This window comes from Gymnoscopelus microlampas (genome assembly GCF_963454915.1).
Source record: "Gymnoscopelus microlampas genome assembly, chromosome: 10".
NCBI lineage: Eukaryota > Metazoa > Chordata > Actinopteri > Myctophiformes > Myctophidae > Gymnoscopelus > Gymnoscopelus microlampas.
The window spans coordinates 23780494-23807520 of record NC_139947.1 but is presented as its reverse complement, the minus strand read 5'-3'; the positions used below and the strand labels follow the sequence as shown (position 1 = coordinate 23807520).

At 44.5% G+C, this 27027-nt stretch overlaps 1 protein-coding gene across 1 annotated transcript in view; it reads right to left on the bottom strand.

Annotated features, from left to right (window-relative positions):
- nphp4 (nephronophthisis 4) overlaps positions 1–27027 on the bottom strand; it is a 118192-nt gene that overhangs the window by 37961 nt on the left and 53204 nt on the right. Inside the window, exons 7-11 of the mRNA XM_084069349.1 lie at positions 26172–26323; positions 21359–21550; positions 18364–18551; positions 6397–6557; positions 4254–4443 (exon numbers count right to left, since the gene is read on the bottom strand). Coding sequence (XP_083925475.1) covers positions 4254–4443; positions 6397–6557; positions 18364–18551; positions 21359–21550; positions 26172–26323 — 883 coding nt within the window. The remainder of the gene's footprint in view (positions 1–4253; positions 4444–6396; positions 6558–18363; positions 18552–21358; positions 21551–26171; positions 26324–27027) is intronic.

Sequence of the window (27027 nt, the reverse complement as noted above, 5' to 3'; positions counted from 1 at the left end):
TACGATTCAGACTATTTCAAGGAAACAGCAGGTGGATCTAATATTTAGTTCCCTCAGCGTTGGTGAATTTTCAAACTGAGCAGTGCTCTCCCTGTAGGGGGCCAAAACCTTATCCAACAGTAAAGCATGCCACAATTTTACATTATGCAGGTAGGGCCTTTCAAGCTATTAAGCATGGTTGCTTTATAAAAAATGATTGAATGGACCTGACAGCATATATCATTACCATTTAATTAATTACATGTCAATCCCACCTCATCATAATTAAAAAGGATATTATTTGGTGTTTCGCTCTTTGTCATTTGGCGATGACGTTCTGTCACTCACCGTTTCCAATAAAGGCTAATTCTGATGAATTCCCACCGGGGCCAAAGTACAGACATGATTAATAGCACGCATGGCTGAAACACATTAAACTTAAAAAGAGAGAAAGCATTGCTGTAGGTTTTGCTCGTGAAATATAATTGTAGAGTATAAGTAGCTATAACCAAATCATTTTACTGAAATCATTCTTATTAAGCACTTTCAACCTGGCATCCCCTATTTTTGGCATGTCACTATATATAAAAACATTTTAAAAAAATAGTGACAATAGCAGATTTACAAGCTCACAACGCGGTGCATTGCGCCACGTTGTGAGCTCTTATTTTCGCTACGGTTTTGCGCGACACCATTGAATGACAAAATCTAACCTTAAGTGGTTAAAATAGTGGTTATAACCATGATGATGATGATGACAATGCATTGCTTCTTATAAATAGGCACATTAATCCAAATTAGCAAAACCCTTGCAACAGAAATAGAAGTCCAGTGTAAATTACAGCAGCTATTGCTCATGTGCCATTGCCTAACAGTTCCCTTTTTCTCTCCTAGTCCTCGGAGCTCACACCCCAGCATAACACTCTGCAATCCACGCACCATAGAAACAACCTGGCCATGGTCTGCTAACCCCTCTGTCTGTCTGGAAGACAGCACATGTGTGTGAATGCATACAGTACACGCACACAAGGCATTTAAGTGATGCTGTGTGTGTGTGTGTGTGTGTGTGTGTGTGTGTGTGTGTGTGTGTGTGTGTGTGTGTGTGTGTGTGTGTGTGTGTGTGTGTGTGTGTGTGTGTGTGGGGCTGTGCATGCGTGCGTGCGTGTGTGCGTGCGTGCGTGCGTGTGTGCGCGCGGCTGTGCATGCGTGCGTGCGTGTGTGTTGGCCAGCAAATCCCTGTCAGACTCTTGCGCAATCTGTCTTAGTGTGGGTAAAAGTCCTCATTCCTGAGGCTTTTCTTCAGCAAACACTAATGACTACACCTAGCATCCCCTCACCGCCCTGCAAATATCACCACCTATCCATTACACCTTGATGAGAGACAGACAATGAGAGATGGGGGGAGGGTGGCAAGAGAGAGAGAGAGAGAGAGAGAGAGAGAGAGAGAGAGAGAGAGAGAGAGAGATGGGAATTGACAATATACTGTAGGGGAGGTGAAGGTGCCAGAGAGGTGAGCGGAAAAAAGAGATGAATAGAAAAAAGAGAGAGGGGGAAGGAGGGAGAGAGAGGGGGGGGGGGGGGTGGAAATGGACAATATACTGTAGGGGAGGTGAAGGTTGCAAGAGAGGTGAGCAGGAAAAAAAGAGAATGAATAGAAAGAAAAAGCTCTGCGAGAAACAGAGAGAGAGAAAAGGGACAAAGACTAAACTGGGGCGCTGTGAGGGAAGGTGAATTTGGGTGAAGGACTGACAGACAGGAGAGGCAGAAGGAGAGAATGCACTCACCCACCCCGTCTCCCTCTGCGGCGAAATTGATTCGGGGCTGTCAGCTGGGAGGCGCCAGGCGCGGCCCGGGCCTGATGGATATCTAACTCCTTGATTGAAATTTACATGCCAGATACTCTCCTAATAACTCACCACGCTCTCGCCCTGCTTTGGGTGATGAAGAGGCGAAGAGAGAAAGAGAGAGAGAGCACGGGCACACCGCCGTATCTTCAGCTACAGTAGTAGCATTGGGATGGCGCGGGGCTTCCATGGCCCACGAGAACGATGCATTGTTTATGAATAACGGCAAGGAGACCACTGACAGCTGCTGCTATCGCACCACAATGGCTTGAGGACAGAGGGTATGAGGATCATTGACCATCAAGTCAAGTGGGACACCACCCACGACTCCATAAGTATTTTGACCTGAAGCATAACACAAACCCTTTACCCCAACCATAGTAACCACGACTAAACCTAATCACAGAAGCAGTGCCTAAACTTAAGTAAAATAAACTAAAGCAAAACCAAACCATAAGCCAAACAGATCGACCTTAGCCTAACCACAAACAAAAGTGACAACACATCTGTACTGAAACAGTGGAAGGATTATTTGATATGACACAGATTTTGAATTTGTGGAGACAGTGCTTTTCTATTAGTATTATATTGCTTTTTACCCCGTTTCTCCCCAATTTAGTCATTATGCCAATTGATTCCTCGCCACACACATTTCTGTGTGTTGTCACTGATGTTGTATCCTACTGGCTCACCTGCCAGTGAGGAGCCCCCCCCGGGAGGATGTACATTAGAGCCTTTGTCCTACTCCTCCCGCCCAACACTCCCCGCTGACAGGTGCCGCCCCAGCCCGTAGGAGTATGCTCAGTGACTAATATCACCCTCACCGGCTTCCCTCCCACAAACACGGGCCAATTGTGTTTGTGTAGACGCTGGACAAAGCCGGATGCACAGCGATTCGAACCCCCAGACTCTGCGGTGGTGGGGCAGGTACTTTACCACTGCGCCACCCGAGCGCCGAGGGAGATACTATGCCTTTCATATGCCTCCAAGACCCGTCACAGACTGTTGATCAGAGCTATGGCTATGTTTTAGGCATCTTACCTCACCTCGATCAGTGATCAGACTCTCGGTCTGATTGATTCTCTGATTTGCCTATCAGACCCTCAGCCTGATCTGGCAGGTTGCCATAGCAACCAGATACAGGAAGTCTGACATCTTTATCACATGACTGAGGTTGGGAGGATTTAGGAATGCAAAGCAAAGTGGGGAGGGAGGAGAGGAGCCGAGAGGAGAGGCCAGAGAGGCCGGACTTCGCATGACATGTGTGCAGAGCTATAATTAGGCCAGGTGTTTGGAGAGTTTGAAGCGGCCCTGACATCTGATGAGTTTTGGACTCTGTCTGGACCAACCTCGGATCGGGCCGCGAAGCGGCCCTGACATCTGGTTAACATAATTTACAGCAACCGATAGCCTTTGGTGGCATAACAACTGCTACAAAAGCTATGAATGACACTCGGCTATACCCACTTCTGTCAACCTACTGTAGCAAAGCCGTGGATTCATATAGCAAATTGGGCTCGTTCATTAGTCGTCAATGTCAAGATCCATAATATGAAGGATCATCTGCTCATATCCATTATCACTGGCGATAGGAACGATCAGCGGGCCTATTGAGTTTAACGCCTTTCTATTCATAGACCATTTACTGCACCAACTTTGTCCATTATTATCCTCAATTGCACAGTTAAAAAAAAATAAAAAATCGTTTGCCTCCTGGAAAAGCTCCAGGTTTCGTCATTTCTCTCCATTATCTCCAGTGAGCGTTGTCATTCCCGAGGCTGATACACCGAGCCGGCGGCGCCGTTGATCGCTCATGCGGAACAACTTACGTACGTGTCAGTAAAGTGTCACACACACCCATTCAGAATGCCAACGAAATGTCAAAAACTGATGGGAAATGAGGACAATTTGAAGCTTCACTCTCTTTTCTTTTTTTTGTTAATGTTTTTTTCTTTTTTAAGTCTGTGTTGGAGAGGAGCAGAATGCAACCAGGCTGTGCTGTGAAGCGTCGCCATGATCAGTCAAGAGGCACCAGCACCACAGGCAGAGTGTCCTGTCTTTTCCCTGCCGTCCTCTGTTATATTGTTGCATTTAAAGTCACAGTCATCAATAATCTCTCCTCCACACATTCAAACAATGAGGCAAGTCATAGGACCGGAACGTCCCGATTGTCTGCCAACAAATAAGGCCCACCGGGTCAAGGCCCTGCCTTTGTTTTATGTCCCCAGAGGTCCCACTCAGCGATGTGTGTGTTCTTTTTGTTGTCGTATCTTGGCTTCGTCTCGCGTGATCCCTGCTACGTGCCGATGCACATATCCACAGGATCAACATAACACAAAAAACAGATATACCCAATTTCCCTTCCGTGATCAATAAAGTTATTTTTGTTTAGTTTGAGTTTTGCCTCTGAGAAAACTGTGCTCTCCTTACCGATGTTGCCCGTTCGCACGTGCAGCCGGCCCCGGACGAGGGTGTGTACGTTGAGGGGGGGCGCAGGGGACCTCTGCCGGCCCGGCTGGCCGCCGCTCGTCAGCAGGGAGTCCTCGCCCAAGTAGTCGGTGGTCAGTACCTCCACCTCGTGGAGGGCCTGCACTGCCGAGCGGCCCTGACGGAACATGTGCTGTGGATGCGGAACAGACAGAAGGTAATGGAGGCAATGCAAACACAAACAGAAACAGGATGACATGGAAAACAGATCAGTGGTTCCCTACGTTTTATCCTTGGAGTCTGACAAAAGCTGAGAGCCCCACATGCGTGCACACAAATATGTTTCTTATACTGTACTGTACATGTTTAAATGTTTAACAATGTTATTACTGATGTGGGAGTTAACTACTTAAACCCTATTTTAAACTCTGGCTATTTCAAAATAGCCAATCTCTATAAGCTCACAACACGACACGTTGTGGAGATAGTAGATATGCTATTTTAAAATCAATTTAAAATATTTGACAAATCCTGAAAAGCTGTGAAGAACTGTGAAAAACAGTCAGTAACCCTACCGTACGGCATACACTCTCTGTATGACAAGTTCGACTGACTTGTGAGAACACACATGCAGAGACAGTGGATGATAAAGAAAGGACTTATTTAGAAATTGGTCAGGAAAATGTGTTATGATTCAGTGTAACATGTTAAAAAAATGTGTGTCTATCTCAAAGCACACATGGCCTCACCCAACACAACCCCCCGAACCCCCAAACCAGAAACACTGAACTACAGTAGATTATACGCACACACACAAAAAACGAGACCCAGACGATAAGTAGAACTCTACAAGCAGCCAAGCGGACAAACAAAAGGGAAGGGGAACAAGAAATGAGTGCATGTGCACAGAAAAATCCTCAGTGTTGATTTAACATGGAGTGTAAAAGAAACGGCTCATTTTTACACACAGAGTTAAATCAACACTGAGGATGTTTTCAGTGGTGAGGGGACAGAGGGAGGTGGAATCAGATTAAACTGGGTGCTAAATGAACAGTGCTGAGGCGTAAAGATAAGTAAAGAACAGCTGCGTCAGATGAAAACCAATGCCACATACTGCACTGGCAAGAGAGACATTTAAGTCCAATGAATAAAAAATGGTGTTGAGCAGAGGAAAGCTGAAACAAGCCTTTAATCTGCAGCTTGTTTATTTAATAGGATAAAATAAACAAAACCGATAAGAACTCCAGTATAGCCCTTAATCGTTGGTCAGGGGTCCAACATGAAAAAAGGCAGCTGTGTGTTTGTTGGTGAGAAGGCAGCGCTCTGAGGAATGCCCTGCAGCGGCTCGGCTGTTTCATGTTTAAAATCCAAACGTGCGGCTGTCTCCTCGTCTTACTCACGCCATTCTCTTTGAACAAAAACCACAGCATTTGCATACTTCCTAAGCGTAATAGCTGACGACGTACTGAGTGGAATGCTGAAGCGAATTCATTTCAATTACTCTGAGCATGTGCATTAGCTCGCCCGAGGACGGGAAGTGGGTGCGCGGTTGCACGTTTCAAAGCACTCCCCACTTAGTTCCACGAAGCCAAGCAACATCAATAGACCACGGGAAAACAAATGAATTTGTTGCGAGGAATAATTAGAAATATCCGTTATCCGAGCCAAGTATTTGGACATGCTTCCGAGCTTAGCCCGTTTTTCCAGGCATGGGGGCTGAAAGAACTGCAGAGAAAGATGGAACTGGAATCAATGCAGAGAGAGAAAAAAAGAATAGTTTTGTCGATTGGGTTTTTGTTTGCGGGGTAATTATCGTTTGGTTCACCATCTGCTCCTATTTTCAGTCCCATTGCAGGTTAGATCAAAAACAGTAGATATTACCGTAAAAGCAATAATTCTGAGCCATTTCTAAACTACGTATTTGTTATTTGTGTTTTGAGGAAACGCAGGTAATATCTAAACCACTTTCAACCTGGCAGCCTCATTTTGGGCATGACGTTATAGGCGCAATGTGACACTTTGTGGGCTTTTTTTTTGCTATCCGTCATACAATGAAGTATATAGGGCATAAGTGGTTAATAGCAGGGGTGGGTAGACACTGAAGTGGGTACAGAGTGAGTACTGTACTTGGGATGGGGACTCGTACCTTGAGCTCGATGGCTGTGGAACCGATAAGGAGCAGAGAGCTGCTGTCCCAGATGTCCACCTGCATGGTGTGAAGGGCCAGGTAGCGCAGGAACCAACGCTTCTCGCCGGGTCTCAGGAAGGACTCGTCTACCAGGAACTGGACCTGCAGCCCTGGGCAGCCTGCACGTCAAATAGGAGATGGTGGACCATGAACTATGGTTCTATGCACTTATGCACACATACGCGCATGAACACACACAAGCTTGCACAAACTTGTACAGAAGGCAGGCTCCTGCATCCACACAAACCTTTGTATGCAAACATGCCGATGTTATAATTCAAGCAAATAAACACACACACACACACACACACACACACACACACACACACACACTTATGCATAGGCAAATGCATACACATAAAAAGAAAAGCCATTTGCTATAGGGAAACAATAGAGAGCTAGCACGACCAATTCCATTTATTTTCTTATTATGCTTATCAGTTTGGAATGACCACACCTGAAGCAGAATGCTGTATAGACTGGTTTTAAAGAGCACCAACATACTCCTAATACATTTTAGATTTTTTTTTACGGTGTGGCTTTGCAGGAGTCTAGTCATTGATAAGACACCAGAGGGGGCTGATCGATAGATCAATAGATAAGCCAATCTTAATTACTTCCCGTGAATGCAAATGTATGCGGTGATGACATACTGTAGATACTCTTATGAATGTAAATGAATCTCGATTTCATTCACCTGTTTCATTCCCTTAGCTCACGTTCCTCCAAATACACCTGATTTTAATTACAGAGCTACTCCGTTTTGAATCTCATTCAAGAAGACGTCCAGACGGTGTATTACTCATTTTAAACTTAATCAGCACACTAAAATATGTATCAGAAAACATTATACAGTAGGTTAGAAATAAGCAACGTAGTAACAAACATGATTCCCACTGGACGTTTCTCTCTCCCTTGGGCAGCATGAGCCGGCAGGCTACCACCCTCTGCGTCCACAGTATTATAGAGTTAAGAGTTATAATATATCTAGAGGGCGGACTGCCCCGCCGCCACCTATTTCTTTCAATGAAAGTTGCTCACCAGCGTATGAAGCACCCGGTAGAACGCTCTACTTCTGCATTTTTCTTCATTTGGGCACCAATGTTGGTGCTCAAATACGGAAGACTTGAGCAACAAGCAAGCGCACTAGGGTTTCAAACGGCAGACGCACGCGCAGTAGCGTTTTAAAGGCGGAAGTCCTGCAATCCCAGATTTGACCACCAGGCAAAGGTAACTTCACTGTTATACCTCGGTTCTGGGGGCTTGGGCCACAGCCACAGAGTGAGATTCCAGCGTTCCATAGCCTAAAGGGATGGAACCGTCTGATAGGTTCCGGGGTCACTTGAAACTGAAACTTTAAAATAAAAAGGACCGAAAATGGCATTTCACTACAACTTTAATGTGCACTGTCCCGTAAATAAACAAATAAAGTAAAGTTAAGTAAAGACAGGCTGATATTGGAGCCACACATCCACATCATTTAATTTGTTTCTCTCACTACAAACACTAATTTGAGGGCATTGAACAAACACAGGCATACAACCTGACATAGGTGTACAGAAAAAAACACGCGCACACTTAGTGAGTTTAATGCCCAAAAAACAAATAGTGAACACGTCAAAATGTGAGTCTATTTTACTTTCTATTGTTCTTTTTGACTATTCTTTTTTCCTACGTATTTCTTATACGTTTTCCACATTCCCGTTTGTATTCTGTTCCCTTGTCACTGCTAACTCCTATAATAGGGAGAGCACAGACAACCATAATCTCCTCCGATAAGTGTGATGTCAAGGCCGAGTTTTTTTCAACTGACAGTAGGGTGTTTCGGTGGGAAGACATAGGAGGTACAAACTATTCTTCCCAGTTTCACACCCCAATGAACAGGCGCCCTGACCAATCCACAGGAGTCACTATAGTACAGCATCAAAGATCAGCCTCCCTGCCCGGCTTCCCTTCCTCGAACACGGCCAATTTTGTTCGTCGGAACACTTGGCCAAGCTGCGGAGGTCAGGATTCCAACCCCTAGTCTAGTCTCCGTGGGGGTTGGCAGGAACTTTACCCCTGCACCACCCGAGCGCTCTGTCTATTTCATTTTCATCAAGTCCATTCTAAGTATGAGCCCAGATTCAATTTGAGAAGGTGAACTGACTGCTCTGTGATTCTGTGATGAGGTTTTTGTGATGTACAAACTACAAACTGAAATTTGACTCATCCTCTGACGGGAAGAAGTGCAAATGAAATTGACCCTACCCTCTAGCTCTACTTGAATAGAGAATGGGTGCAGAGTTGCAATGCACATACACATGCACACGTACACTGAATGGACATGAACACGTGCGTGTGCACGCGCGTGCATGCGTGCGTGCATGTGTTTCAGTATGCACGCAGGTTAATCATGTCTGCCATTCTCAGCCTTAGCTTAATGCATGCATGCATACATACATGGACGCACAGAAGCTGTCCGAAGGGTTGTGTGTAGGCTATGTGTGTGGCAGTGCCAACTCGACTTCCAGATTCCTCTTCTTGCCTCAGTATCAAAGTCCCTGGCTCTGTCTTCTTTATTCCCTGACGTTGAATGTGAGAGGCAGCCACCCGGCTGGAAGGGAAATAATGAGGACCTTTGGTGACAGTCTGACTGTGTTAAAGAGACCTGCAAGGCCTTGTAATGCACACACACACACACACACATTTGTATTACTATACTAGTGAGGAGTATTGTAGTGCGTACACACACACACACACACACACACACACACACACACACACACACACACACACACACACACACACACACACACACACACACACACACACACACACACACACACACACACACACACACACACACACACACACACACACACACACACACACACAGCGCTGGGCTTGTTACATGAGCACACATACTGTAGTCACTATTCACCATGAAACTTTTTCTCTCCGTCTCACACATAAATCCTGCCAGTAAACCCCCCACACCCCGGACGTGCGTCCTCGCATGGCCTGTTGCTCCAGCGGGGGGCTGTGCCAGTCAGCTAGTCCACTCGCACGCACGCACGCACGCACGCACGCACGCAGGAGACAGAGCGGGCTGGCAGCCCGCCCACAGGGGGGCAGCACATTATCGACATGCATCTTTCATGCGACAGCCACCAAAAAAAAGAAAAGAAAAAGAGAACAGCTCCTCTTCTGACAGAGGGAGGGGAGCAAGGGAGCGGGGAGGAGAGGAGAGACAGGGCGAATGAGAGAAAGGCGAGCCACCCAGACATGTCTGTGTGGCTGCAGGAGTCTTCTTCCCCTCTAACCTTACCCCCACCACGCTCCTTCACTCCCCCCACACACACCCACGCCTCCGCGCCCTCCTTCCTCCCTGAACCCCCGCTGACTTTCTCCGCTTGGCCCATTAATTCTCCCAGCATGCCTTGAGTCTGTGTGCAGTGGGCGGATGGCAGTGAGAGCATAGGGGGTGACAGATAAAGAGAGGGAGGTGGGGGCAGAGTGTGCACGTGTGTGTGTGTGTGTGTGTGTGTGTGTGTGTGTGTGTGTGTGTGTGTGTGTGTTCATGCACACAGGAGGGTGGAGGGAGTGGCAGCTAACAGACCGGACCCTCTGGGAGTGTACTGTATGTGCGTGCTTGCGTGCGTGTTGGTGTGTGTGTATCTACTGTATGTGAGATTTGTTTTTGTTTTTGTTTTGCTTGTTGTTCTTTTTTTTTGGGGGGGGGGGGGGGGGCATTTTTATGCTTTATTTCAGATACAGTAGGTCAGTGCAGAGAGACCGGAAGAGAAAGGAGACACAGGCAAGACAAGACAGGGTTCGGATTCAAACCTGGGCCCTCTCGCTCACTAGGAACATATGGTCTATGCACTAACTGGCTGAGTCACCAGGCACCCCTGTGTGTATCTATGCGTATGAGAGTGTACATGTACATATACACGTGTGTATATCTGTGCATGTGTGTGAGCAGCCAGAGCTGCAAACAGACAGCTGCACCCAGCAGCAGCTTCATATACTGGGAAGGCCAGCATGGTGTGGTGACAGCCAGGACAACTGTCACACCGACTGCCCAGATGTCAGTAACAGTGTGCAATTTTCAGAGCATGTTTATTTTAATGATCAATCAATTGATTGTGTTCTGACTTGGATCAATGGAACTAACGTAAAATACTAGAACTACTACAGTAGCTGGCCAACTATTGTAAGTGTTTTATGTGTTTTAAACGTAGGCTTGACAACCATTCATTGAGCGACATGATGGTTGTCAAGGCTACGTATAAAACAGAAAATGATGGCGCTTTCAAGGACTAGTTGCAGTGGCAACTTAGCTGTGATGTCAACTCAACACACAGCACCACCTTTTGCTCAGCAGTGAATGCTATACTGTGCTAGCATGTTGGAGCGTAACAATGAATATAACAATGGAGTCAGAGTGCGCTTTGATTGGCCAACTAAGTAATGACGATACTGTTTCTATTTCTAAATGACCTCAAGTGATTTCTTCTGTACAGAAATTTTGCATGTATTTATTTATTTAATGTTCGTATCGGACACCATATTTTATACAGTGATGCTGATATGAATGTAGTCTTGGACCAAGACTGATAGGGTACAGTAGAACCTGTATGGTCAAGTAACATCCGTGGCTTTAGGGTAGGCACTTTATATTTTGAAATGTGTATGAGTATGGGCATTAAACAATTGCAGTGGCTATTTGGGGAAGAGTCCAAGCCTGTCAGAGATAGGCCTACGCAAATGTCAGAATCGATAAAAGAAAACTCCAAGGCTAGGTCCGATGCTAATATGACTGCAAGTCGGGCTCTAGTCACGCAGTTTAGCTACGCATCAGATAAGCCTCATACAGTAGCAGGGTAGCTCTACGCGTACAGTAACCATGCACCGACCTACGCACAGGACTGATGATGATGACTCATGTACCGTGTGGGCTGGGTCTCCCCAAGTTCACCCCAAGTATCCTCCTCATGCATGTCTGTCCTATGTCCAACACCACGCAACTCCTGTGCCTCAGGTTCCTTCCCAGTGCTGTCTCTGCCTACCTGCCTCGCATGTCACCAAGTGTGCCATCCGAGTTGGAAAATGGAATCAGTTGTTATATTTCAAAATTGCACACGAGTATACAGTACATGAATATTGATTTGAAACATGTTTATGGTTCAGAAAACCTTACTGATATTCAACATAGCTAGCTTAGCTTAAAGGCGAATACCACAACATTTTCAACATTAAACTATGTCATTTATATACCTTAGAGCTGATGTAAGAAATAAAGTCACACCCTTCGTGTGTTGCCTAGCTAGAACAAGAGAATATATATCCCCTTTAACAAGACGAGCCAATGCGAGCCAACGAGAAAGGCACACATCAGGCACACAACACTGTGTGTGAAATAGGAAATAAGCCAGGTCCCCGGAAAAAACACCTAGTTCCGGAGACCCATTTTCAAACAGCCACATTAAAAAATAGGGCTTAAGTGGTTAACCTATATCTGTACTTAGTTGCAAACTGTGTGCCCGAGTTCTGCTTTTTGGGTTCAAAAGCAACTAAGCCTCACTGACATGTGAAGTGATGCCTTAATCTCAGTTAGTTCCAAACATGTTTCCAGGCAGCAGTAATTAATTAATAAAATAATTAACTTTTGCAAAGGTTTTGGTGGTCTAATTAAAGTATTTTCTTTCTTTTAAAGCAGATTATGCATTATTTAGGATAATTGAGTGGCAGGAAACGGAGACCAGAGAGCAGGAAGGACATGCAACACAAGTCTCCAGATGGAATCAAACCGCATAACAGCAGTTATGTGGTCAACGCGCCATCCAATCACCTACCAGTAGTTTGTTCCAAACCTCACCACAATATTCTAAAGAAACATTAGTGTGTAGGCTACTGCATTATTTCTGGATGTGAAAACTGGACACATGGACACTGAGCGTAGGATACAGTCTTTTGAAAACAAGTGACAGAAGGATGCTACGTATATCATATATAGAACACCGGACAACTGAGTACGTGAGACAGTCAGTTACCACCCGTGCTGGAGAACAGGAGACTCTACTCTCAATAGTAAAACGTTGCAAACCGACCTGGTATGGTCATGTCACAAGACATACCAACGCACTTCTTCGCACAGCATAAGATCGAAAGCGCCGCAGATCTGCACAAGAATCCACCATGACACCGCAAAGACGCTCATTCATTATTTATATATATATATAAGTATAATTATTCTCAAAATCTAATCAGGAATATGAAAGACATGCACAGCCATCCAAAACACACTGTATTTTCTCATTTGCAGGGTAAAGGTGTCAATTATCTACGAAAACATTTCTGTTCTGCACAATCAATAGAATATTATATTCACACCACTTTTGGTAATGAAGCCCCCAGTGGAATAGACCAGTCTGGATAAACGGTCCTAAGACACTCAGAAGCTCCCAAAAGCAGTTAATGAATGTGCCCCAGGTCTGCTAGAGGGGATTCCTGCTTTTCCCAGAGCAAGATGTTTTAATTTCACAAATACATGATTTCCCAGACGTTAGCGCCAAAAGTATGAGAACATCATAATATTCACTCTGTCCGTTGTCGCCTCTCGTTCAACGATAGTGTTGTTGAGTGATTATGTAAATCATGGCTAAACATGTAATTACAGTATACCTTCAAACTGGGATTGGACTGGGATTGCTAATGTGCATCTGTTTGGGGTTCCCTGACAGGTAGCAGCTGACGTTTACATGGACAGACATTTCACAGTTGTACACACAGAGCAGCAGGGGACCATGGTGTGAAGTACGCAGGGTGCATGAAGACACATGACGACATCCAGCCACTGCCTCAGAGAAGCAACGCAGTGCAATCCTGAGAGTTCTTTTAACTCTGAGAGTGTGCAAATGTAACCAAATGGACACTTATGGGTTAATTTGGTTACATTTGTATACTCTCAGAGTTACAGAGGGATAACACTGAGGATTATACTGTGCTCACATGCACTGATGTAAATTGAACTTGGGATGTCATGTTTAACATGTGTTAACTCATGCAGATAATTTATACTACTGTAGATAACACTTTTTTCCCCTTTTTTTACACAATCACATTTATCTCTTTTGGGAGCTACTGTTCCTTTTGGGCTTTCTGGCTTCATTTTCTACACAATGACGTTTCTCTCTTTAGGGTGATAATGTTCCTTTTGGGCTTGCTGGCTGCCTGCCTTATGTATACTGAGTAATTACTGTGTAATTTTATATCAGTATAGTATTTCTGAAATACTATACTAATACGGAAGGAACGTGGAATCGTAAACCATTTAACACACTGTTGAGCAAATTGACTTAAATACAATTATTTCCATTAACATCATAATAAAAAATATATCTTAGTTTAGCATCAAACTAATCAGCAATACCGTCTGTTGCTCAGTAATAATGATTTTGCACAGCCTTAAGGTCTACAAAAATCGCCAGTGAGTATCAACCTTGTTCCGAATAATTGCTTCATTTATCGCTGTGTACTATTCACGTTCTATGTGGATGTATGTGACACAAACGTTGTTTGTGTCACGTTTGTGCAATTAATTCAGGCAAATTCATTGCACAAGAAAAACGCCCCCGGTTTATAGGACCCTCTATTCCATGTATAGGAATCATTTCTGCGCTCACTAAAATATTACACATGCACAACACAGACACAAGTGCACCAGCAGCATGCTAAAGCAGCCTGCACTTCACAGGGCGCAGGCATGGTGGGCTAGCCTCCGAGGACTGATGCATTCTGCATGAACACAGTAAGCGGCGAGTGGATCAATGATCCTACACAACACTTGCATCATTCATACGCAAACTTCTGCAGCTGGTGTACATTAAAGCACAGCACAGCCATCACATGGGGGGGGCTCTTCAAAGACATCCCCTCCAGTGTCAAAGGTCCTTTGACAGGTCACGTCATGCAGGAAATAACATATATTATACAGTAGGCACTAGCGTATACATACGGCACATTGTGCCTTTAAATTCTTTGTTCAGTGTGCCCGGAGGATCCAGGTCTGTACAAACACCTGTGGTACTTTCGCAAGAAAAGCTATTTGAATTTCTAAGTGTATTGTGAGAACAGGGGTTACCCATTATTTTTTCTGGAGCAGAAGAGAGACCAGAAGGCAAAGAGGACTAACCTGACTCTGCCAGATGGAATAAGCTTGCGTCACATTTGTTGTGAAGTCAATACCGCCCCCATCTGGCGAAGTCAGGTTAAAAGAGGACAACATACAGTACAATAATGTGCCGAGACTATAGTGGATATGTTTAGTTTGATCCCATTGCAGTTCATCCTCCAATAATTCTAGAAAGCTCTGTAGTGGTGAGCCCAAAAAGCTCTGTAGTGGTGAGCCCAAAATCTGTTCTGCCCGGTTCTCCTCAGTGGCTGGAGCAATTGATCTGAATTTGCACACAGCCACTGACCATTACCATGTGCACGGAACAGCAAAGCCCGTTTTTCGCTTTCCCCAACTGTCAGCTGTTTATTAGCGTTTTTATGTAAAAGACTGTCGTCATGATTACGGCTGCCCAGCTGTGGGATGGCCCCGCGAGCTATGGGATGAATGGCTCCCGGGTTGCCAGATCATGTGCGCATATCCCCCCACGGGTATGGACTAGTTATAATAATTATCACCGCAAACCAGGAACATTTCAAATCATCTGATTTGCAAGCTCTCTCTCTCTCCCACAAACACACGGGCGCCGCCATTGTTATTTACAGATCAGTTTTACTGAAATCACATTCAAAGTCTCGTCTCGCGATACTTCCGCTCTCCAGGCTCCAGAATGGCGGGCGGAAGTATCACAAGACGAGACTTCGAACGTGATTTCAGTAAAAATGATCTGTAAACAACAATGGCGGTACCTGTGTAATAGCTTAGCAGTCACATCAGACGGACCACATACTACAGATATATACAAGAAAAAAATGATTTTAAGCGGATTTAGCCTAGATCTAAAGACGGCCGTTCTGAGCTGCGGTTTGGGGGGTCCGCGAAATGGAGAACTTAGCTCGTTATGGACAGGGGGTCCGGGACCCCTCTCATAATGACTTAACAACATCAAGTCAAGGTAGGAAAACGCCAAGGGCTTTGGGAGGTAAATGGGAGACACTTTATTGTGAAGGTAAGACCAGAAGAAGAGAGTTTTTGTTTTTGTGAAGTTGTCGGCTCTTGGCAGTCGAAATGGCAGCTGCATAACGCCGGTCCGGTAATAAAGTTATGTATTGATTGAACAGTCAAAGGTTAAAACAATCATTATCATTAAGAGTTAAAATATGTCACGGACACTTTCAAACGAGAGGGCACTTGTGAGTAAAGTTGCCAAGTTGTCCTATCACAAATTAACAACAATTCACACGCATTTGAAGCTGAACATCCAACACAGATGCCTAAGGACCAGGTGAAAGCTACGTTAGTCACTTGACTACAAATGCTTCATCAACTTTACCAAAGCTTCCCAGCCAGACGCCGACGACACAGTGCCGTCGGCACCCATGACTGCCTATTACAATATAACCTGTGAGAAGCCGATAATTTATTGCCTGAACAGGTCAGATGAGCCACGTTATGAAGGATTAATCTGAAGTGCCCATTTTTGTGCAGTGCCTTTTGATTAAAAAATGTGTTCAAGCGCAACGGATTATTGAGAAACCATTATGCACGCAGCATGCGCACAATACGCAAATGGTAATGTAGTTTAATAATGTATTTGTGCAAGATGAACCTGCTATATAAAATATATGTATTATTTTATATTCTTTTTTTAATGTTAAAAATATTTTAGAATAATGACCTGCCCAAAATAGGGAAGCCAGTTTGAAAGTGGTTGAACAAGCACAATAATCTTATGACTTAAATTTGAATTAAAATATATTATGTATATATTTGTTTTTTCCCCTCTATATTTTCTTTCCCCTCTGCCTCCATTCCAATCAACCTCCCTGGTGGTCCCCACTTTGAAATCCTGTCGTTTAGGCATAGGTTCCTTTCAACTTGCAATCTGATTGTGGAGCAACATGGCACTTAGATGTCCCTTAGTGAGCAGCATAGCAGGAGACGTGGGTGGTAATTTCACAATGTATATAAATATACCGTATATATATATAATTACAAGCCATATCTGTCTTATTGCAGCTTGTATTTGCAGAAATATCAAACTTTTGTGCTCTCTGAACTGCAAGTATGGGGGAGGATATGAAATCCCCGGAAAACCCAGGGGCTTTCACCAATATAGACGTGTCCAATTGTGATATCTGAGGCACTGACTGCTGAGGGGGGTCGAGCTTTGGAGGGCGTAATGCGAGCTGTCTGATGGGATGGGGACCGTTTCAGCGCTCATCAATGAGGAGGCACAGTGGTTCCCAGTCATGTCATTAACACAGGAGCTCTTGGATGCGGGTTTGATTCCTTGGAAGTCGACTACACACTGAACATTATGTCCCGCCAGAGGTTGTGGTCGGTCTAGGTGTGTGGTTGACCTTCAGGTTTCAACTGTGGGCGGGGGCAAGAAATAGAATGAGAAAGAGTGAGAGAGACAAAGACCAAAATATGCTGCAGATGGTGAGGAAGTGAGCAAGCGAGAGAGCGACAGAGACTGAGACAGAGAGAGACAGAGACAGATAAACCGAGACAATCGTCAGGAGCATGCATCTGCAAGGGGCATGCAAAAAGTGGGTAGGCGTAGATCTGTGGATCATAGGTTGTGTGAGTGTGTGTGTGTGTTGGGGGGGCAATGTGCGTTCAATATCACGCTCTGTCAGAAGCTGTAATATCTCTTCCGTTTCATTAGCCGCGACATGAATAGACTTGACATCTATCAGGCCCCAGCCCGCTAATGGAAAGAGAACTGCCTCCGCGCCTCACAACGCAGCGGAGACGATGAGCATCGCAGCTTGGCACCGATTATGCAAAACGTTAACATGGGAGAAGAACCCATCGACCACAAGTGTTGGCTGCATGTCTTCTTGGCAATTGCTGTACCAGTTTTTTCTAAAGCAAATTTGCTGTGGAGAAATTGTGAAATGAGCAACAATGAATTAAATCATGCATTTCCATGATTGTTGTTTGTCAACTCCACTCAATGGATTTAATGGTGTTTCAATCTGTCCAATCTTTGATATATTCAGTTCCTCTTACCTTTTTAATTTTACTACCTTTATTTTATTGTGATTCATGTGTCTTTGTCTTGCTGTTGTGGATTATGATTTATTATGTTGTCATGTTGGTTTTTTGTTTGGTCATCTGTCCCGATTGGAAAGCACTTTGTGGCTTGAGGCTCACATGCTCATGTCCCAAGTGAAAACTCTCATGCAAGAGTTTCTCATAAAATATGAAAAAAATGTCATATTAGCCTGGCTTCAGACCATAGACCCTACCCACTCACTGAGTGGACTGCCTCTCTGAAGCTTCAGGAAGCTTCAGTCTGATAATCAGGCTAGTCATATATCACCCATCCATTCTTGATTTTGACCTTGATTGTGATTCTGACCCTTAATAATTTCTTCACAGACAGACAGACAGACAGACAGACAGACAGACAGACAGACAGACAGACAGACAGACAGACAGACAGACAGACACAAGTAATAGTATTGTTTGTAATTGCAGCAGTAACTGGTCGAGCATACTATGTATTGATATATATGATATGTATACATACTGTATACAGACCGAGAGACGGAGAGACGGATAGACAGATAGACAGACAAATAGATAGATAGATATGCTCAAAGTGCTCAGAGGCAGAGTGAGGACAATCTGAAGCGGCGTCTATATTTAGCTTGTGGCAGGGTGATATATGACTGTTGTCTTATGCCAGAACTCTTTCAGCACGTCAGCGGAGAGGTGAGCACTATCTATCATCCTCGGCAGTCGACCCTTACCGGAGTTGAGGGTGTCGTCCTTGTTGAGGGAGGCCAGGACACAGGGCAGTGGCTGGCTGGCATTCTGCTGAGCCTTGTCTGAGCTCAGTAGTTTGAGTTGCTGGGTCGTCACTGGCAGGAAGCGGTAGAACTGGAACGTGAAGTAGACGCTGTCGGGCCAATCAGCAAGGGCACAAGGCATCCCTATCCTGTCAAAAGTTATGGTCAATTATTAATCACAGAGTAACGAACACGCAGTTTCCTACTAAACGCATCCTGAAGCCTAATTTATGCTGTTGTATGATGGTGTCTCCAGCCGAAAATAGACAAAATTCCGGATCTGCTATTTTTGGCGAGTGCCCCCATCGTACAGCTGAGTATTAATTAAGCATGAGGGTGATGCTTTTGCCGTCTTCCTTTTCCCACACGTTACAAAACCTCTAACAGGACTCCTAACAAGCCTTTGATCACATGTGTGATGATCCAGGCCGTTATGTATGATTTATTCTGATGTGAATTAATGTTGCTCTGCTACTGTAAGTGTGATATTCTCAGCACAAAATGCATGTGAAGTGTTGAGTGGCACATTTTTATGATTTGAAAACGACTGGTTGAAAATGTTTTAACATGAGTAGGAGTAAATCACACCACACTCAACGACTCAGCAATGGCAATTCCGGAAAACTAAAAAAAATCCCCCACACAATCCGCATAGATGCCCCATCAGTCAGTTTTACAGCTACATAAAAGCCCCAAACCAATAATTAAAATGAGCGCTATAGGATTTAGTGGCTAGAATCACTTCTTAAAGATGACCGTCCATCATGCGGCTGATTGAAAAGGCGCCTGCTCAGCGCTCCACCTATGATTCATGATGAGCGGATGACTTGGCATCGCATTAAAAACCGAGAGCCGTGTCGAAATCAGTTATTACATCTGCAGAGAACCAAAATCCCACTGCATCCAGCAGTCAAAGTGGTATACTTGTATGCTAAATGTCCTTTTCACACTTTTGGGAATCAATGTGTTCCTTGGTGAACGGGACTCCTATTGAGAGAGAAGAATGTGTTTGTCATTAAAAAGAACCTCCCAGCGTTGTCTATTCTGCCTCCATCCAACACCACCCTCTGAGTGCGATTTCACACAAACAAATACACTCACTTCAAACTCTGGGTGGTCCACAAAAAAAAGAAAAGAAAAATTGCCAACAATCCAGCCGGCCCTCGACAGAATAAATTAGCAGCCGAGTAAGATTAGCGACGGAAAGGATTGCTTTTTTCTTCGTTCCTTCGAAAGAGTAGATTAGCAATCAATCATTGCGTATTAGATAAGAAGCAGAGAGGAGTAGGCATTTGAGGGAACCACTCTGCATGCCCCCTGCGAGCATGGATCGACCAATCAGAGAGAGAGAGATTTCAGAGTAGAATCTAATAAGAACAGAGTATGACCTCACAGTCAATCACGCCCTCTTGATATTCTAGGGTTCAAAATGGCTCCTGTGCTCCATCTTCACAGAGAAGCCTGCATTAATATTCATTCTATACACAGACAAGATTGATAATTACGGCAGAAATTACACCGTCGTTCCGGGAGTCTCCTGCCCGCCATGGGAGCTGCTGCACGCCTCCGCAGCCCCTGATGCCTATTCATCTTATTTATGAAGTAATACCCACAAAGAAGCATCCCACCAAACCCCCTCCACCCAGCCCTCAGCGAAGCCCACTTCCCTCTCACCCCTCACCGTTTGCTAAGTAGTGTACGGCTTGAGGTTGCTTTATTGCGGCCCTCGAGGGAACCAGTGAGCGAACGTGAGGACCTTGCGAAATGCGATGACAGGTGCTGCAAATGACAAGACAAAGCTGTCAAGAAGAGGCCATCATACAGCCTCCAGCCTGACTGTCTGTTGTCAAATAAAAGCCAGATCATTGTCTTACACCCTAGGGTGCAAGCCTACAGTGAACGTACAGTAGCAGTAGTACTGTGAATGAAAACATGTGCAAATTGTTCAGGGAAATAAGGCTGCCTTATTAACCTGCATAATACTTGTACGTGCAGGATGCTTGGATATACAGAAAACGTTTGTTCTGTTCCGTAAATTCAATGACCATGGTTAAGACTATCCTTACCGGTTTGCTTAATCTGTCTTTTCCTGCATGAAAAAGTGGGTAGGCGAAGGGTAAAGCAAAGGCAGTTTGGAAACTTACTGGAAACAGTATGGGGTCGAGTTACGTTGAGCCTGTGATGGACATGACAAACGTGGGCTTTATCGTGTGGCTGACAGAGATTATGACAAGATAGAAGGACACAAAGAGGGCGTGTCTGTATCCATCCATTCAGTTTGGCCCCTCCAGTGTCAGCCTCTGACAGAGGGGATCTCGGCTCCGGAGATCTCTGTGATGCGCCGTAGACAGGACAGCAACTGTTGAGTGCGAGGTGGATTGTATTCGCGGGTGTGCCTGATATGGAAGTGGAGGGGATGATTGGCGGGACTCCATTCGTCGCACAAGTGCACCAGTGTCTCGGTCGTGTGTCAGACAAAGCGCAGGGCGGGGCGGCGTCCTTGGCTGTCAAACCTAAAGTGCGCCAAGCATCTATCTATGCCCACACATGGCTACGAAAGGCCTGTCACCTAGGCTCAAAAGTGAGATGTCGGGGAAAAGTGCAGACAAATCACTGACTCCTTATTTCTGCAGGCAAAGACAGCTTTCTTGATATAGAGTCTTGGCGACTGGAGACTATGCAGTCTCCATTTGTTGCATACATTAACACCCACCATTCTGACTTTTCTAACCCCACCAATGAACGCCTTCGCTTTGATACCTTGTGAATACATAACTTGGCATTTTGTTTCCTCTCTCGTACACACAAGCTAGATCCATACCGAGCTCTAAACAACATGCTTCAACAAATTGTCAGGCCGGTGAGCTGCTGCTCCAAATCAATATGAACCGAAGGCGGGCGACAACACTGCGCTCTGCGTGGAAGCCTGATATGAACCCGGCCCCCGTGAGCTCACCTGGAAAATGCCAGAAACTGGAAGACCAGCAGATTGCCTTGCAGGGGGTCTGCTTCCTCGCGCTGTGGGTCGAAGTGCGTGGGCTCTGTGGGGTCCAGGACCTCTGCCACTTGCCCATTATAGTCCAAGATGTCTGGGAAGCCGGCGGAGTACAGGTGGGCCAGGGAGCTCCGGGAACTGGCTGAGCAGGAACTGTAAGGGAATCGGGAAAAAACAAGAGCATTCAGTCAGTGCAGTGGTTTTCACACTTTTTGTGCCCGAGGCACATAATGGGCAAGTCAAACTCTCAGGGCACACCTGTATAGGCCTACATAGCTAAAATAGCCACTATTAGTGAAAATGTGTAGAAAAATAAATACATTTTCAATTTCATGCCAAAATACAGACACTCGGTTGAAAGTGGTTCAAATATACAGTATATATATTTTTAGGGTGCATAATTTGCCTCTAGATTCAGAAATGAGTGTGCCCAAATTACAGATATAGTAAATTAAAAAACACTTTTTGTGTAGATGGATATATTGCAATAATAATGTGTGGTTGTGACAAAATCCCAAGGCACACCTGGACTTGTCTCACGGCACACCAGCGTGCCTCGGCACACCGTTTGGAAACCACTGAGAGAGCAAGAGCACACACTGCTCTTTTGTTATAAACTAACTACACTAAAAAGACTTGAGCGAATGTTATTTTTGTCCACCAGCACTCCAAGCAGGAAGGGGCTGCGATCGGTAACACGGTTAGTGCCCATGCTGCACCGAGCTATTGCACCCCCCAAGCATTTTAGGCCTATAAGTAGGTGTAATTGGAATGATTTCCCACCCAGGCAAGACAAGAATGGGTATATACATTCTGAAGAATGTCGGTTTGATTCTCTTTGCCTCATGCCGGTAGAGTACTGTTTCACGTCGCAGGTGGACTTCCCAAAATCCGGCGAAGCAGTTAGGTTAGGGGAGAACGCACGGATGTCAGCATTATCTGTCAAACTGTCGCAGAGAGAATGCTTATGGGGAAGAGGACGACGGGTGCCAAATTGCTCCCTAGGGATTTTCTAGCTATAATTGGCAGTTATCTCTAATCACAGTGGCCACCTGTTTCTCCGAAACCATGGCAACAGTCATAACTTATCGTCGCCGTCGGGTGGAAACCTTGTATGTACAAAACCGTTACTTTCTAGGAAAACCTGTGTTCCAGTGGATCCAATGTAGTTACTATTTAGTGAGTCACAAGCTCTTTTTAATACTTTTCATTGGTTAAATATTTATAAAACCCACAGACAGTTCTACAAGCTGACAATGTGACGCATTGTGATGCATAGATAGCTTGTAGTTCGGCTATTTTTGCTACTTTTTGTGGAACACTCTTGAGACGAAAATACATTAATTTATCAAATAAACTCAAAAAGATGACATATGGAGATACAAGGTTTCTGCCCGACAGCGACGTTATACTTCCCATGCTGACGTATAATACTTTGTGCATGACAAGTGCAGGGCACAGATGGCGGGCTCAAAGTGCAGGAGGAGGAAAATGAAGGATGATGTTTGTTTTTATTGGGACGCTAATACAGATAATCACTGTGTCCGCTTGGTAAACAGACAAGCCCAAAATGTCACACTTGTGGAAGATTTAAGCCTACGCCCTACGTCAAGCTAATTAGGGATTTCTTTTTTTTTTTTAAGGCGACGAGAAGCGAGGGAGACATTATCGAGCGAGCAAGCTACAGCCCGTGGCTGCATTGATTTCACACTTTCCCTCTCTTCCCCTTTGCCAAAAGTGATATCTTAATTCAGTCCCCCGATGGATTAATATTCAAGCCATCATTTTCATTTCAAAAGGAGTTCCATCAGATATGCATCACAACTTAAATTAAATTAAAGTTCTGTGAAGTTCATTGTTCTTCTCAATTAAGTGGGTCATTCATTCCACACTGAAAGCAGTCTAAATTGTGTGTGGTTTGACTCCAAGTGAGGAGGCAGAGATTTTTCAGACCAGTGAACAGGATACCAGCATACCTGGATCCAAACATGGGGATTGGGAGACAGTTTCTGTGTCAGACTGTCTGCAGATCATCTGAACTGACAAAATCCCTTGTTTGTGAGATGCTGTGGCTGTTTTCTTTCTTTCTTTTCTTCTTTATTTTGTAGGGCATCATCATTTGGTATCCCACCTCAATAACTCTGCTACATTGCTGTTACGATGCTCATCTGCTCTCTTATCATTAGCCGACATGTAAATTCTGAACGTATTGTGTTGTAGTGATTATATCCAAGTTGACAGATAATGTTTACAGCTGGGCTTAAGAATGTTTACAATGACAAGGCCATTACTCAAAAAGGCACTTAACAGCTGACAAAAATATTGCCTCAAATTGGCTTCAGGCAGAACACTGCTGCCTATTGACTGTATACATGCACCCAGTGCACACGCTGCCAATTAGTGAGCCAATCGATCCCAGTAGATAGCCACACAGTGGAGCATTGTGGCCTAATGGAGGCCCGTACAAGGCTTTGGGCTGAGATAACAGATCAGATAAATCAGGAGAATGTTAAAAGCATGCTCAAAGCCACATTACTCACTAGTGGCTTTCAACCAACATGAGTGCCTTTAAGAGCGAGCTATCGCTTACCATTTAAAACCAGGTTGGAGTTGTTAAACAGTATGTTGGCCAGGATTTACTGACACACACAACACCAAGTTAGATACTACAGTATACATGATTTATGTGTTTCATCAAAGACTGACACCAAAATAGGTCAGCATGGCCCTGCTTTCCTTATGTTTTGTACAATATGAACTGTGTTCTGTTTTGTAAGATCTAAAGGCCAGACTGTCAGAAAAAAGCCAGTATTTTAACCGTTTCTGTCTGTCTGTCTGTCTGTCTGTCTGTCTGTCTGTCTGTCTGTCTGTGATGGGAGTGATCAGTAGGCTGCCCCGAAGAGATGATTAACGTCTGGCAAAAAGGTCACGGGCACCATTTAGGTCAAAATAACATTATCGGCTCCAGGAATCTCAGGAATGGAGAGACAAGAGAACAAGAGATGTTGGCTCTGGGCAGTTTTTACGGCGGGGCTCTTAAAGAGGCTAGCTATCTATATGAGTGTCTGTCCGAAGCTAATCCCGTAAACTGCAGGACCGATCAGTGCCACATTTCTTGTGCTACCTTAGTACCTCCACCTTAGAACCTCCTTATTACCTCCTTTTCTTTCACATATGTTCTAAACTTTTTGATATACTTGACTTTGATTTTGTAATGAAAGGGGGGCTCGAGCTCAGGGGCTCGGATTGTGGGGCATGGTTGTGTATATACTGTATATATGATGACGTTATCAATACTGAACTTACAGTAACTTCAATCGCAGTCATAGCGCAGTCATGCCCAACAGTGCAAATTACATAAAAGTAGATGCATAAAAACAAAAACAAAAAACTCATACGACAGGAACGGAAGATGCCTTATGTCTACTTCTTCTGCTAGCCTCTTTCAGGACCTTGTCTGTAAGAGGTGCATGCGTGCATGCTGAACCTTGCCTAAATATGAAATGTCATAGATGACGTACGCCATAGAATGGCCACATGAAGTACGAGATCCACGCCTTTATAGGACCCCATCTTGATAAATTGAAATTGTTGAGATCCTACAACACCTTGCAACAAAATTAGTTGAAACATTTGTTTAATCAAAAAAGCTTTCACATGCAGTATTTCATATTACAGTACATCTACGTATTTCAGATATACGTTAACAATTGTGTGTTACAAAAACACAGCAGGATTGGGCAGTTGCAATGTGCTTTTTAATGACTCGCCTATATGCAAATTTGCGAATAATCAAATGGCGTGTTGGAAATGAGAAATATGCACTAACATGAAATATGCATCAAAAATATACATGGAATATGCACACGCAGTTCAAACTGAGACATAAGTTATGAATCAGGAAACACTCCCGGGATGCGTCGGCCCCCTAAAGAAACTAGAGACAAGTCGAGGTGTGCCTTGGTATTTTGTGACAACCACACATTATTATTGCAGTATATACTACACAAACTTACGGAGCCCCGGAGTGGCCTAAGGAAAGAAAAAAACAACAACTTGTGTTTACGGATTACTATCTCGTGGCCACAAGCTACTATTTTGTTAACTCTATTTTGACTATATCAGCACTTTGTACGCTCATTTCCCAATACAGAGGCACATTCTATACCCTAATGATTTTTTTTCAAATAACATAAATAACAGAAATAGCAGATCTACAAGCTCGGTTATTTTTGCTATTTGTTTGAAAAAGTGTGAAAAAAAGTGTGAAATAGGGCTTAATGTGGCATTAGTAAATATGAAAATAAATGTTTACAAAGTGATGAGTGATAACATATTAGAGGCTATTTTGCACATTATGAATACCGGTGTACCTTGACATTTTGACTTGTCCTTTGGTGTGCCCTGGGTACAAAAAGTTTGAAAACCAACCAATGTAGTAACCGTTGCTGTCGGGCAGAAACCTTGTATTTCCATATTTCAACTAATGTTTAATTTGTCATACAAAAGTTTTGCACAAAAGTAGCTAAAATAGTCGATTTACAAGCTCACAAGTCGCATTGTGACGCATTGTCACAATAGGCTATTTTCACAATTCCTGTGTGTGTAATAACTATCATAACTACATTGTAGCTTTTGGAAAACAGGTTATTTTTTCCATTTACTGAAAAGGAACGGTTTTGGACATACAAGGTTTCCGCCCGACAGCGAGTTGTTGGTGTCAAAGGCGTGGCTGAGATCGATACGCGAGCCTCACCCATCCAACTGTGCTCACCTGGAAACTTGCATGCCAAGGCTTATTACAGGCGCATGGACGGGGGTGAAGGGCAGCTCGCTCATGGGGTCCCCATCAATGGACATGTCCCCATCGTCATCTCGCATAAGGTCCACCTCCAAGTGGGCAATGTTGCTGGCAGCTGGACAGGCCTTGAGCCAAGACAGGAGTAGGAGAGTTAGTGGTTAAAATGTTTATCAGCCACTTAGAAAATCATAGTGCTTAATTCCCCTGAATGAGTGATGCTCTGTAAGATCTTGAGTGTTAATTAACTGTGAGATGAAGGATTTGTGGCATTCATGTATGTGTTGTTGGTTTAACTATTGTGCCTCTTATGGTATTTGGCTTTTTTCTCTCTGTTATTCAGATATTATTTTTCACCGGGAGGATGTAATGCAGGCAGAGATACGTGCTATCCCTCACAGTTCCTCTCTCTGTACTGGCACCCTGACCAACCTGTAGGAGTCACTTGTGGAGCGACAGAGATCACCCTCCCTGCCCGGCTTCCCACCCTCGAACATGGCCAATTGTGTTTGTTGGAGTGCCCGGCCAAGCTTGAGGTGCTGTGGAGGATTCCATCCCCCTCTGTGGTGGAGGGCACGATATTCAATCATGCACCACCAGAGCGCTCCATCACTCTGTCTGTAGGCATCTTCCATTAATTTTACAGCGTGGCTCTGCAGGAGGCTGTCTGTCTATGAGAGGGTCTGTCTGTGTGTGTGTCTGTCTGTGTGTCTGGAGCTAATCTTGCAAAGCGCTGAACCAATCAGCACAACATTTCTTGTGTACACTGCCAGTATGCCACAGAAACACCTCTAAATGGTAAATGGTAAATGGTGCATTTATATAGTGCCTT